General features: G+C 40.4%; 1 protein-coding gene across 2 annotated transcripts in view; it reads left to right on the top strand.

Moving 5' to 3' along the window:
• Positions 1-15,018, top strand: part of ARHGEF12 (Rho guanine nucleotide exchange factor (GEF) 12) — a 78,359-nt gene that overhangs the window by 28,941 nt on the left and 34,400 nt on the right. The window contains exons 2-6 of one of the 2 annotated variants that reach the window (XM_009330402.1): positions 4,487-4,510; positions 5,238-5,326; positions 6,959-7,015; positions 14,368-14,466; positions 14,932-14,981. In XM_009330402.1, coding sequence (XP_009328677.1) covers positions 4,487-4,510; positions 5,238-5,326; positions 6,959-7,015; positions 14,368-14,466; positions 14,932-14,981 — 319 coding nt within the window. The remainder of the gene's footprint in view (positions 1-4,486; positions 4,511-5,237; positions 5,327-6,958; positions 7,016-14,367; positions 14,467-14,931; positions 14,982-15,018) is intronic. The other variant, XM_009330403.1, reaches the window with a different exon arrangement.

Genomic DNA, 15,018 nt, shown 5'->3' with positions numbered 1-15,018 from the left:
GTTAGGCACATGAATAAATATTTCCAAGGTTGGGGCCCTTGTCTGAATCTAAATATTTTTGTCTTTGATCGGTTTTTGAGATAGCAGATACTTGAATTCTGGTAATATTTTAGTATGGGAGGAAAAAACCCCAGCATGGTTATCTGAGTGCTGTGCTATTTATGGTCAGCTATATTTTCAACCTCCCGGGCTAGAATGGAATGCTTTGTACTGTTGGAAGCTGGGAATCCTTCCTCGCTATGGTGTGTTTTGACACATTAGGTCTTAAAACTATCTTTTTCTGTCTTGGCTTCAAGGTAGTTGTTAGGCGCTGGTCCAGTACTGAATGATGCATGCATGTGTGAGCTAACTTGGAGAAGTATAATTTTTAATCCACAGTGTTACTAGGTGTATATTTCTCACTTGGCTTTACAGTAAATAGATTTTCCTAATGCAGCATGACTAACAAGACATAGTTTTAGTAATTTGATGCATTTAAATTACTTAAATTATTTGACCCGGTATTTTAAAAACAAAATGTGACTTGGCTTTTAATTGTTCCTGGTATTTGGGAGAGTGGAACAACTTGTTTGAAAATGTGCTGATGTTCATCAGTTATCAGACAAAATGTCTACAGGGTTTTATCGTGTAGCCTAAACTTGCCAGCTAGATTTGGAATTAAGTCTCCAGCTGTTAACCGCACCCTGCTGTGCCTTCAGCGTGCATGGTGTTTACAATAGTAGGTGAAATACATTTTATACGTTATATATAGTGCTGGATGCTATAACACAGTGGGGGGAATTTCAGTACTGCTTTCAAACTTAATACTATTTCAAAGTGAAGATAAGTTGCACTGAAATACAAATAGTTGTTGGATAAATCCATGGGAGCTCTTCTGAGTTCTTTGATTATACTCCATTTATCCACTTACACTCTGCTTTCTGCTGTAGTATACAAGTGACATAGTGTTTGGGAACTGAAGAATGTCTTCAGCAAATCAAGAAATGCTAGCTACTGTTCAGGTAGGAAACTGGAAAAAGAGGAGGAACTTCTATACTGGGTGCTCCCCACAGGCTGGCTAGCAAGGACGTTAAATCACAGTTGTAGTCTTAGCTCAGCCGACATTTCCATCTCTAATTTCTGTGATTTCATAACTCAGTGGCCTGGAACGATTTCAGGTCCGGGAGGGGAGTTTTTCCGGGGGTGCTGGGGAGCTTCACCTCCAGCCTAGCGGGACAAAGCCCACCCCCTTCCTACTCCACTGGTTTTACGGAATACCTCTGAAGTAAAGCTAGTGCAGGAGAGGGCCTGGAGCTCCCTCAGCCTCACCGCCTCTAGTGAACGTGCTGTGTGTGCCCGAGAGGCTTTGCTGTGATGGTGACCTGCTGCCTGCCCCGCTTCCCCACCGCGTCCCTCCCTCCCTCCCTGCTTTGGAGAAGAAAGAAACGCAGGAAGCTGGCGGGCGGCCAAGGGGCTCCAGAGCTTCCGGGAGCTGCTCCCGGCGTGCTCCGCAGCAGCGTGCCCGTGGACGCAGCGGGGACGGAGCCCAAGGGGAGCGAGCGCTGCCCTTGTGCCATCCCGGGCCTGGGCTCAGGCGTCTCTTCCCGTGGGTGTCAGCATCGGTGTGGTGGGGATTCTTCGGAGCTAGCCAGCTCCTTGCGAGTCCTGACCGTTTGTACTGAAGTGCCGTGCCCACAACTGCTAGTGCAGCGACGGCCTCAGACTAGGAAGCTGTGGGATTTTGGCTCTCACTCAGAGGGACTTCTGTGCTCACCGTTAATGTCAAAGCACAGAAAAAATCCTGATGATTTCAGTGCCATTTTATATACAAAAACTTCAGGGTTCTCCTTCTAAATAATTAATGCCAATGGTCTACGTATAGTAGGTTTTACACAACTTTCTAGACCTCTAAAATAGAACATTTGCACTTCATCCTTGAACAGATAATAAATAGCTCTGAACCAACCAAACCGGTACAACAGTGAACTAACTCTATTTTGCTCATAAATGGTTTCTTTTGCTGCAGGAGCATAAGCCTGGAATTCTGGGTGCCTGATAAGAAACACAACGGGATAAAGGTTTTCACTTAAATGCTTCATTAAAATATTTGTTAGTAGTGTTAGGATTTTTTTATGCAGCTCAAAAATTCAAGCTCATTAAATAAAAAATGTGGCATAATTCATCTTAAGCACCTCTTCCTGCCTTTGGAGGGACAATAGATTTTCTTTCCCTGGATTCCTTTGTCTCCTTTTCTGCTTTTCAATGAAACACTTGATTACTACTGCATCTATTTACCATACAGTGTTCAGACTGGGTTAGGTTGGCCTGAGATGACTTGGTTTTTTTGCTTTGGGATTCGGGTTGTCTGTCTTGCACAAAGTAGTTCTTTACTGGCCAGATTTTGTAAATGGGAGGACTGAATGGTGAAGACATCTGGCTTTGCAGGTAGAGCAGAATGAGGAGAAGCTTGATTACCTACATGTTTCTTACTTGAATCAGAGCGGATTTCCCAGACTTCTGAGTGAAAATTGTGCTCCACTTCTTGTGGAGTCTGTATGCAACTTTTTTTCTTCAATTAATTTACTTCTGTGCTGCTTTACCCATAGGTTCCTAAAGGCTTATGCAATCAAAGGCCCTATCTATCCCCTTAATTTTGAAGCCGTTGTTGTATTTCAACTAAATTTGATGCTGTTATCTAAAAGATGGCAAATGTCTTGATGTGTATAATTATTTTCAGTAATAGACAACGTTTTAATTTCACTTGCCTAATGTGTCATCAGGTGTTCGTTTCGGAGTTGCCATATTAGTGCATGCTTGCATAGGGGATTGGCATGTGTGAGCTGGCCAGCGTTTTGGGTGTATACGCGTTTAATGGAATACCTATTATTCAAACAGAGGGATTAAGTTGAGTACTTCTGCTGTGTATCCAGTTATGTTTTTCAGGTAATGGGGAGGGAGTTACTGTAGCTCTAAGACTGTGCTATTTTTTGCTGGGCCACTCTATGTATAGTTATCGAGGAAAAGAGAATAGGTGACAAGGTGCCCCTCCATTGGAGAAAGGAGCTTAAAACATGAGGTGTGCATTTTGGGCAGTCTTCTTGGCGGTGCTCAAGGAATCTTTTGTTGTAATGCTCTGAAACGCTCTCGGAGAATGGTTTGATTCTGTGCGTTGGACCAGTTTGGTCGGACAGGGCCATTGCTCAGCTCAGTTGAGTCGAGTTTGGAGCTGGTGTCCTTGGGGCTATCCTGCACTGATGTTGTCTTTTTCTAAGGCAGACATACCATGGGACTTGATCTTTACCAAACAGGTCTGTTTAAGTTTAAAAAAAAAAAAAGGAAAAAAAAAATTTGAGTCGTTTAATGCCCTGTAACTTTTGTGGTATTAGATTGCTTTTTACCTGAATCTCTTCCCTGCCTCACACTAACCCTCACCCCATTACTTCTTGGAAAACCTGTATAAATAGGAGAAACTGAATGCAATAAGGATAACTATCACGTATATGGGGGAAATTATCAGCTGTAATAATTGTAAGTGTCTTCATTTAGAACAAAAGGTGACTTAAGTCTTTTCTTATACATACACATACAGCTCTAAATGTTTGTAGTGCTTTCCAGCCGAAGGATCTAAAAACATTTAACAAGTAGGAATGGAGCTAAACTTCTGAAAAGTTCTAAGAAAAAACTAGTTCTGCTTTATGAAAGTAGAAGTTGGTGCCTTAAGCTGGATGGCATACACCTTGTTCTGTGATTTTTCTGCGGTAATTCAAGGAAAAAAATCCTGGTTTCATAGTCCCACATCTTTTCCTTACTTAAAAAATGCGTATACATTTCTTCCTCCCTTTAACTGTGGGTTTGTGTTGCCTATTTTATCTTATGTCCCAGTAATAGTATTTGGAATAGTTAATATAATTTCAACTTAACTGTACTCTGTTGTGCTTGTCTTAAAGATGGCAAGTTCATAAAGTTTCATGAACATAGTTAGAGATCTTGTTAGGAGGAGATGTCAGCATGAGCTCCTGTGTTACTAGATACCACAGCACCTGCATAGGAGGGAGATAACTGGAATGTCTCAGCTATAGGAGATTTTTCAGTTAACAGTTTGGACCTTCATTAGGTACCGGGTACTCAGTCCATCAGCAGGACAAAAAAAATCAAGCTACATTAATTTTTAGTGTATGGAACTAGTTGTTATGAGAGGAAGACGATCCATGAGCTACTATACTAAGAAAGACCTACTAGATGCTGGATTTGAGAGCACAGATTCTGCTTCTGTTCTTAGTTCTGTTTGAAACCTTAAGCATATTGCTAATAATCCTTTACCTAGTTGAATCAACTGTAAATGGACTAATAATTGGCTGAAGTAGAAGAACAAAAAAGACTTGTTCTCTTGTGAAGGCATTACAGAATTGTAAAATAACTGTTTGTATTTAAGCATTAGTGTTGATATCAAACATAATATTGAGAAACAAAAAAAGTTCATTAAACTTATGTTCTTTCTTCTTTTCAGGTTTCCTCTCAAAAAACCTACAAGGTGAGTTACTGAAGTTCAACTGTTTATCTGTATGGCAAATTATGATACGCCATTTTTGAAGGAGGAATGCTTTTAAAAGGAAAAAAAATATGTACAACCACAGATAGCAATACCCATTACAGATGTGAGGAAATTAATATCCAGATCAGGACAGGGTGCCAAAAATATAGTTGGTGGTGTACTTAAAAGTGCATGGCATCGTATTACCATTTGCATTTCTGTTATGTACACTGGTGGGTCATCTTACCTGAGATTTGAGATGGTCAGAGAAAGTGATACTGTGTTGATGTATCATGTACAGACACTTCCTTTGAGGGGGGGTGGTATTCTAAACCTTTAATTTTTGCATACACTGATATTTAAGTTTTGCTGGGAGAGGAGGTGGAGTTAAGATTCAGGAGTTTTTTTGAGTTTTATGTAACTTACCTTTATTTTGCTTTTAAAATAAAATATGGCCTGGTGTTGAACGATAAAGAGAATGCACTTTCAAAGGTTAACAAGACTGTTTCTAGAACGTTGGATGTGCTCCCGAAGATTCTGAGAGAGATCATTTTTCCACTTGAATTCAGTCTGGGGATAAATTTTTTAGGTGCACTTAATGAGGACCTTTTTATCTAAATTCCCTGTTAGCAAACAGAATAAGCTAAGGTGATTTCCAAGAGCCTCGCCAGTTAGGCACTACTTCTGTGGTACGGTAGTCAGGATCCTCTGCTTTGGTTTGACACAGACACGGCAGCATTCTGAGCAGAGAGTCTCCAGCTGACAAGAAACAGAAGGTTGAACGCTGCAGTAGTACACACGACTTTGATCCGACAGGTAAAGTCCTAAAAATTCACAGGTGAAAATCTAGACTTCAATTTGAAAAGTACTGGGGATCGGAAATGTTAAATGATAAAATCGGATGATTTTAATGTGTCAACAAATGTGGTTTTCAGAGTTGTGGTGTTCTGTGACTGCAAAGCCTTTTTGAAGCATGTGGGCATTGAAATGAATATGGGCTTGCTTTTAAACGTGCTCATCTACAAAGCAGCTGTTAGCTGTGCAAGAATAAACCTAGATTAGTGGTATCAGTGAATAACTATAACTACTTCCTCTTTCAGAAAAGTCAGTCTGAAATTTCAGTAGGCAAATACTGTAATTAGTTGTGAGTTCTTTTGGCTGTTTTAGTCAAAGTGTGAAATTGGAGATGATATAGGCTCGACTAGGGCTGGTATTCCTTGCTGGTTTTTTTTTTTTTTTTTTTGAGCCTTAGTGGATTTTGATCCATCTCTGTCACTTGTAAAGTGAATTTGTACTTTCTAACATGATATATTTTAAGATAAACGTTTATTTTTAAAGAATATGCTATCCTATTTTTTAACCTTCCAAAAGGTTAAATCTGGGTCAACTTGGTAAGCCTGTCCGGTGCTGTCTTGGAAATTAGGATGCATGCAGGGATTCTTCATTCTCTCTCTGAAACACTAACCCAATGACTACTGTGTATGTTCATGAAATGCATGACAGGCTCTTGTCTGAGCCTCCTGGCCCCATGCAATGTGCATTTTTCATGTCTGTGCATTCTGCTGTTCAGTCCAGTCTTTCCCCTGGGGCTTGTGGAAGAGATGAGAGTTGAATGTAAAGGTGGTAGAACTTGTAGAATGTGTTTTTGCACAAGACATTTGAAGCTGATGTTTATAAACCATCCTGTTCGTTAATGCTTTCTGCCACTAGCTGCATGACTCCTTCCTACTGCGCACAAAATAAATTAAAAAGAGCTTTTCATGTCTGTTTAACAAAAAAAAAAAAAAGTCCTGTAAAGGGGAGAACCTGAATTAGTGCTTGTCGTCTTTTCCTTTTTCCTTGGGAATAGGCGATGTAAAATTATTTTGGGTTGGGGTAGGTCTGGGGCGGTCTCAGGCTATGAACCCGTTTTGCAGAAGGAATTTGTTTTCTTCAGAAGCAAACTTCAAGAACCCTCTAATCTTAATTTGATGAAAGTCATTCCAATTTTGAGAGCTGTTACCTGGCACTGCTGTTACGATGCTTGTGATCTGGTCTGATAGATGAACCTCTGTTCTGTAGCCTTCATAAAATTTCTTTCTTTTTAAGGGGTGGATTCAGAATGCTGAACTACTATGCGTGTATCGATTACTTGCTCTGGAGATAAACGTTACCAGAGTTTCTATGCTTGGACTGTGTTTTATCCAGAATATTTTCTCATTGCAGAGAACTTCTCTTACTGTGTCTTAGATTCTGTGATAGATTCTTCGTGGTGTTACCTGTGTCTTCACGCTCGTATTATTCACCCCTTATTCCAAGTGTTTCACCTATGTTTTGTTCACATCTTATTTGTGTTTTGCACGATTTAACCTAATAAATCAGTCTGTGTTTTTTCATGAAGTTTTTTTTCTCATGTTTGGTCTCCATATTTTCTATATCTCTCTCTCCTTTTCTCCTGCTCTCGTGCAGATAGCTCCTCCAAGAAGACAAAGTCTAGTTCGGAGGAGAGTAGATCCGAGACGTATGGTAAGCTAAAGCAGCTGCTACAGCCTTGCACCTTTGCAGTCTGCTCCATGCTTTTTGTCTGTGCACCCAAGGCTTTTATCCTTTACATGATCCGCATGGTTGGCTCTGCAGCAGGGAGTGGGAAACTGGGTTTAAATGTTGCTTCAGTGTATCAGCTTGTAGTTTTTGTAGTGGCTGGAAACTAACCCATACCTGGCAAGCATAGGCTGTCACCTGGATTTTCCTGTTACCTACTGATAGTTGGGAAAACTTGCTAGGGCTGCCCTTCTTGGAGATCTTGTGCCACTGAGTATTTTTGACATTGTATGAGGACACAGCTCATGCTGGACTCCAGAAGAGTTTTTGCAGTTGTAGAAAAGTGTGTCTTGCTCTAACTCTGGGGGTTAATCTGTATGAGCCAGCAATTCATCTTTTTGCATTATTTGTAGAGGATCTTGTGTCAGTTCCTTTTCATGTTTCACAGAAGTGGAAAGATGTATCTGTAAATAATTGCAAAAAATGTAAGAATATGAACTTCACTGTTCTTTGTTCTGAAGAGGGAGTAACTTCCCTGGCAGTCCTTTATTGTTGTGTAGTACTACTGTGTTGTGGTGCTTGTAGACTGGAACAAATTGGCATATAAATTTGGGATAGGAGTAGCCCCACACATCATTATGTTGTCAGTATACCGTGATGGGTGCTGTTGGAATGTCTACCAAACACAGCCTGTTTGCTCATCCTCCTTCCTTAGCGTACATCAGATATGTCAGTCTTCGGGCTGTCACACTCTCTCCAGCCTACCTTTATGTTAATGACTTGTTGAATTTCCAATCTTTACAGAGAATTGCACTCATATCTTAGAAACTAAAAGGTAATAAGTTTTCACAAGTTGGTGGGTGGTCTTTTGGATCCTACCAGCTTCTTAAGACCCTTGGACCTAGGCTGAATCTGGCCAGTACCGCTACATTTCATGTTTCTAAGTGTGCATGTCCAGCTCTGTCTTGACTCCAGTCATGGTTTGCCTTTCTTTTCCTTTCCTGTTTTTTTTTTTTCTTGATATTTAAAACAGTCTGTGATACTTTCTGATTTTTCTCTGTAGAGAAAATTGCTCGCTACATAACCTGCTGTGGGCTTTTGGACAGATGCAATGACTCTTCCAGTATCAGCTTTATCATTCCACTAGAATAAAACTGCCAGGTGTTAATGGCTGTGATCCAACTTCTTAAACTACCTATGTAATACAAAATAATGCTGTCATAGCTCTGGTTGTAAGGAACATTAACAAATAAAAGCAAACCCAAACCCAATCCCAAAAAACACCAACCCCAAAGGGTTCCTTCTAAACCAACATAGGCATGTTAGCAAAAGCCCTTTAGTTGGTGCAGTTTAGGGAGGTGTGTTCTGTTCCTTCTGTGAAAATGAGATCTCTTAACTTTCCCTGGAATTTTGAATCGTGCACTTTTTTTTTTTAATAGAAAAGTAATATGACAGTCATGTTCCTCAGGCTGTGAGACTGTTCCTCAGAAATTGTAAACAGGTTTTGAGAGTGCCTTGGTTTGCTCAGTAGAGCTGGAAACCTGTCTTAGGGAGACCTGGCTTGCTGCAGCATGTATGTCTTCCTCCCATGCTCAGAGAGAATGAATGGGGAAATGGCCTGCTTGAAAAGCATATATTTTGGGATAATGCTTCTCATGAGCTTATGTTGAAGCCTTGACCAGTTCTTCCCCTTGCCAGGTAGATGCTGGTTATTGACAGCGCAGCCAGGTTGACTAGATCCCTATGTCTTGAACCTGCATTAATTTTTGCCTAATGCTGCTTACCCGTAATATACTGGAGGTGCCGTCAAACCATTGTAGGTTAATTACAGGAAACATTTGGTATGCTTGATGGAATGTATCTGTGTTTACTTCTCCCTCAGTCTGTACAGTGTCCTGGTTTTTCATGTGTGGCAGAAAGAAACATGACTTCCTAATGTAAGCCTTTACTTCCCCCAAAGCTTCCTGCAGATGCTCTGTCCATGTCCAGTATCTATGGGAGCAGTTTCCACTCATCCTTCCTTTCCAGTGGCCTTTGCTGTGTTGGGACCTTGCCCTGCCTTTTGTGTCTACCCTCTACTTTTCCCAGGTTCTGTGGTATGCGTAGAGAAGTGCACTGTTTGCTTTGAATGGGACCAAACTATTTAAAAACCTACAAGTAGAAACACTACTGATATTTTTCTCGCTGGTGACTGGATGTTAGCTGGCTCTTTCTTTGGCTAGCCATTGGAAAGTGAATAATAGAGAAGTCTTTAATGACAAGAGGAAAAGGAGGTGTGGCTTTTGTGTATGTGTTTGTTCTTACCTCTTGAAATTCTAATTAAGGAGCAAGAGACCAGAATTTCTTGAAGTATATGAGTGGCCTGGGGGTGGTAGAGTGGGTAGGCAGGGAAATTGTTCTGATATACAGAAGCTGATTTATAGTGACATGAAACTTAGGGTGCAACATTCTCTTCCATAAATCCAACCATCTCATATCCATGTATTCAACAGAATTTAGATGATCAGGAAAGAGTTTGAGTGTAGTTTCAGATATGCTGTAATTTACTAATTAGTGCCACAATGTTCCCCAATACTTGATATCTGTTTCTCGAAGTAGAATTCTTGTCTCTTAAATGAACTTAAAATTGAAATTAGCTTTCAGGGTGGCAGGTGATATATCAGTTACTCTTCCCTTTTCCCCCTGACTTGGTTGCTCTCCAAAGATGTCTTCCTTTTTATTTAGTAATGGTCAGTTTCTGGCCCAAATACTAGACTAGACCATATACATACTCTTTCACATATTCTCTCCAACTTTGGGAGAGGTTTTTAAATCTTTTTGTTTTGAAACCGCAGATTTTCCCCCTGTTGAGATGTTCTTAAATCAAACTTGCTCTTCCTGTTTTGTTTCTTGCAGTTCTTGTCAGCCTTGTGTCTTTATGTTGTGGCCACCGTTTTTCCAGACTCTTGAAAGGACTCTTGGGAGCCCCTCATACTACTCTTATAATAGCCAGAAACGGCTGCGAGTGCAAGGGGCACTCGACCACAGGGGTTGAATGTGTCGTTGCCATGGGAGCAGATAGTCCTATTTATCATGATTAAAATACATGGTTCTTTTTTTCTAGAAAGGTTACCAAGCCTTGTTTTATGAACGGTATTCAGTGCCATTGTTATTAACAGTTTTATCAAGACGCTATACACTGCACTAATTTCAAACAATATAGTTTTTGCTCTGGCTTTACATGACTTCTGTTACCAGGTTAGTGGAAGAATCTGAAGAATGCTGCTAATATGGCATGTGGTATGAAGATCACGGTAATAACTAGAACTAAGTGAAATTCAGAATTTCGTCCTGTGAGAAGTTTTCTTTATAAAAGCTGATAGTTTTGTTTATTTTGTGGAGTGGGGTTTCTGAAAATATTTTATAGAAATAAAGCTTCCCAAATGAAGTGAAACATTTGGACATTCTCAAAATCCCAAGGAGTTTGTTTTTGTTTATTGAATGATTCATTTCAAATCACTATATTAAATTGCATTTTCCCATTGTGGCCTCATGCCTCCAGGGAGGTTATAGTTCACAAGTCTCCTCCCATGCCATGTCCCACACAGTTCGATCAGAGGAAAAGCTACATTATATTATGGGAGATGTACTTCATGTCTCCATTCTCTGTAGTGAGTCAGGTTTTTAGAACAAACCCCGGCTCTATTTGTTGTGCACTGGTAGGGAAATGAAATTTCCTATTTTACTGAATAACTTCCAGATATTTAGGATCTGTAGAAGAGAAGAAGGTAGATGATCTCTTTACTAGAGAAGCTCTTGGACAATCGAAATGTATCTGGCAAAACTGTTTGAGGCAATCATTTTTACCAGGGTGTGTCCGTGACCTTGAGAAGTTCAGACTTCACCCTTTCCTGTTATCCAAAAGGCACACTTGTAACGGGACTGGAGAACTGAGCCACGATGTCGCGGAGGGAATAGTGCCACCTATTGAAGAGTTGATTGCCTTAGCTTTTCTTGCAATTCCTTTTTTCCAAGACTGGTAATTTCTAACTGCTTTCATTTCTAATCTTAAACTTCTTTAACTACAGCACACAGTTAGCTGCTTTACTGTACTCTTGGCTTGAGGCTATACCAATGAGTTCGGGGAATTATAATATGCGTGAAGATGAAAAAGGATTTTTAAAATTGATTTTTTTTTCTCCACAGAATTTTATGAATCCACTCAAGATATGAACATGTAGTCTGATTTTGTGTACTTACAGTGTAGTTACAGTGATGTCTCCTCATTTCACACCATCAAGATACTGTCATGGGAGAGCAAATGTGGGAATAAGATTATTATTGATTTGATTTTGAGTACTATCAATGATGGGTTCTGTTGACCTTGTAATTTTTACTAAGTTTCAGCTGGAAAAAGTGAAATATCATGGTAAGATATTTCAAAATGAATGACTCATGATTTCCATCCAGGGAACGCTAAGAATTGGAACACGAAAGCAAAAAAGGTGAATGAAAAGCTGATTGCCACTTGCTAACATGGACTCTTCAGTGTTGCCCCAAACTCATAGACTTTAATTAAAGTGGGTGAAGTTGGTTTAGTTAGTAATTTAATGTAAGAGTTCCTGTATGTACTTGTGATATCCAGGCGTGACAGTAACGGCTATTGAAAACTGTACGCTGTGTGTCATTGGGCTCTCAGTGGTTTGTGGCTTTCCTTTCAGTCTATTCCAGAGTGTCTAATGAGGTGTTCAAGGTATGAGACGTGGGTTAAGAAAACATTGCTGCTCTGGTCTTAAAATTCCACTCCTAAGAAGATTTCAAATTGAATGTATTTTACTTAAAGAACAGAAGTGAGCAAATAACAGATTTGGGGGGTTTCTTTGCTAATTTTTCCTCACAGTAGAGTACAAGAGAGCACTTGAAGGTTGCTCCTTTTAGTCTACCTGGTTCAGACAGCTATCAAAGCCGATCTAGTTCTTCAGGTAATAGTGTTATCTTCAGAAAACTTTCAGATCGCTTCATTAAAATAATTATAAAGCTACTGTGTATCTCCGTCAAGCATGGTATCTCTCAGCTGGCCTATGTAGACCTCGTTCCAGCCTTTTGTATTGTGTTAGGAGAAGGATTAAGTGCCTGCTTCTTGTCTGAAGGGAACAAATACAGGGAAAAAGCAATTATGGACTAATTTGGTTTTGAGTTGTCCTAACTTCAGTTGCTCCCCATTCTAAAATTGTTGTCTTGGGTGAAATTGAGCCTCGTGGTGTGAAACAGTTTAACTTGATTATTCTTGGAACTTAAACTGACCTTACAGAGTATAATTTATGTTGCATCTCCTACTGCATTGCCTCTGCTTTGGCATCAGGTTAATTTAAGGAGGAAGCTTATCAGTACATCCAAGGGTTATTCCTTCTGGAAAAGAAAGATATTCAGTGAAAGAGCAACGAGTATGCAGAGCTATACTGTGCCTTTAAACAAGGACAGTTCTTATGAGTCAAAAGATTAGTTAGTGTCTTACTCATAAAACCTGTACATCTGGCAGCAGGGTTTAAAATGAGCTGTTTTTATGAAATAGCATATGTTCTCTTTCCCACACCCCACCCTGGGGCATCATTCTTGTGAAGTGAGACTTAAAGAAGCTTGGCCATATAGAAAAATGGGAGGTACAAAAGGGAGAGGCATGTTCTTTCACTTAACCATATAAAGAGGGTGTGAAAGGTGGTGGGTTTTTTTCCTCTTGTCTGCTTTCACCTTGCATCCATTCCATCAGCTTACTGCAGATTGCTATGTATAGCATAATTTGCTTCTACTTTATCGGCAGAAGGGGAGTTACTGGCATACGATAGTGTGACCAGACTGCTGCAGAAGTGCTGGAATGCAGCCTTTTCCACTACTCCCACACCCATTTTTCATATATGCCACACTCGAGGAGAACAGGGCTGACTGGGCAGACAGTATTTTCACTTGAGGCTCCTTCTTTCCATTAGGAGTTGCTCCAGAGAAGTGAAAGGAGCTGTAGTGGTGCGAGAGTAATTTAAGACATGGGTATGACTCCACACTCTGTTACAATTCATTCCTTAAAAATGATTCCAGAAAAGACAGTCTTGCTGGGACAGCATCTTCACAATTCCCTTTGCTCCCTCCATACTAAATGAAACTGCTACAATTTTGGTATCTGGTTGTGGAGAACTCCAATTCTTTCTCAAGATGTTGGTGTAAGAATTTGGCCTGATGTGGCTTTAGAAATGAAGAAGCAAAGCAAGCTTTTAGAAATAAGGGTGACGTCTAGTAGCTAGTAGTTTCTGCTGTGTAAATGAAAGAACATCTGTGAAGCATTTTGCAGAGTTCCTAAAGTTGCTTTTCAAGATAAGGGCTCCATTGTGGTGGGCTTTTTGCAGATGCTCCTAGGAAAGTGCTCTGCAACTAATATGCCAGGACTGTTGCTTTGTTTTGTTTTGCTTTTCCCTTGTTTTGTTTTCAGGTGAACAATAGACATACACAACATTTCACCTTCTCAAAATGCTGCACCTACTAAGTACATTTATTTCTGCAACAGTATTTATGTTCACATTAATCTGAGTAATCCCTACACCGGGAAACAAAACAAGGTGCCTTTGATGTCACACAGCAAGTTAAAGGAGGAGCAGATTCAAACTCTCATCTCCTGGGATTTTGGCCCTGTACTTTAGTAGCTCAGTGGGAAGCATGGTCTTGATTTCGGAAGTCTTGTTCAGTGTAGTAAGTGTGGCTTGTACTTCTTTACTGCTGCTGTTCTGGTTCTGTGCGATATTCTCATTTGGAACAGAAGGTGCCCCGAGATGAGATTTTTGCTGAGAATTGGGAGAACTTTTCCTGATCAATAAATCTGTTTTAGTCCACCCCACTGATGTTAGTCTGAGAGATTTGTGACTTCTTTTTTAGAGTAGCTTGTAAAAGTTGTTTGGTGTTTTTGATGGTGTACCACAACATGACAGCCCTCTGCCGTACTTTGAAGAACTATTAATACAGACAAAGGGAAATTGTGCTCATTGGTTTGTGTACATAGCTGCTCTTCTTTAAAAGCTGCTTTTACCTCAAGTTGTGTCTGATGTGCCAGAGCTGTCTGCATCTCTGCTGTTGTATATCTCTGTTTTGTGTAACTGAAGCAATAAGCTTGACCTGTCTTGACATTCCTATCTGTTTCTGGACTGATGCCCTGTTTCTGTCTCTCATATATTTTACCCTCTGTTGTGTTGTACCAGTTTCTTTCAGTGCTCTGTGATTATCTAGGAGGATAAGGTTTTGGACTGATGCCTAGCTTGTGTCTCTTTGTATTTCTCTTCTTCTATTTCTTCTGCCCTTTCCCCACCTTTCTTATGCAGGTCTTGTTCAACGGTGTGTTGTTATCCAACGGGATGAAAACGGATTTGGGCTGACAGTCAGCGGAGACAATCCAGTCTTCGTGCAGTCCGTCAAAGAAGGTAAGCAGACTTGCTAAATGTGCTAGCCAGAGAGCAGCCTAGAGGGTTTTCACGTGAATCAAAGAAACACGTGCATGAGCTGGAGGAGAAAATTCGAAATGCCTTCCTCACGGGTGGGATGGCTGTAGCTTCAGAACAGATGTGCAAGGATGAAGAGCGTTGCACTGTTGGGATGCAGTGAATTTCCTCCTCAGTGTCTGATGTATTTGGAAACTGACCTTTTGCATCTGAGAGGAAGTAAATGACTCCTTGAAACATGGTGGGATTGTGGCTTGATGTATCCACTGCAAAATGAGAACAGAACTGCTCTAGTCTAGATACTCAGAGATTTTAATCTGATGGAGACAGAGGAAGCTTGAGTGAGTGTGGGAAGTAGCTTTGCGTGGAACTACCGAAGTGCTTAAACCATTTTTACTTTGAATGTTTCTACTGAAATTGGAACTAAATGATTTCTTGCCTCTCTAGATGGAGCAGCCATGCGGGCTGGAGTGCAGACAGGTGATAGAATTATCAAGGTAAGGCATTCAAATCATCAGAGAAATGGATCTTTTC

Source organism: Pygoscelis adeliae, unplaced genomic scaffold (genome assembly GCF_000699105.1).
Source record: "Pygoscelis adeliae isolate BGI_AS28 unplaced genomic scaffold, ASM69910v1 Scaffold608, whole genome shotgun sequence".
In the NCBI taxonomy this organism is placed as follows: domain Eukaryota; kingdom Metazoa; phylum Chordata; class Aves; order Sphenisciformes; family Spheniscidae; genus Pygoscelis; species Pygoscelis adeliae.
This window is presented reverse-complemented; position numbering and strand designations above follow the sequence as displayed.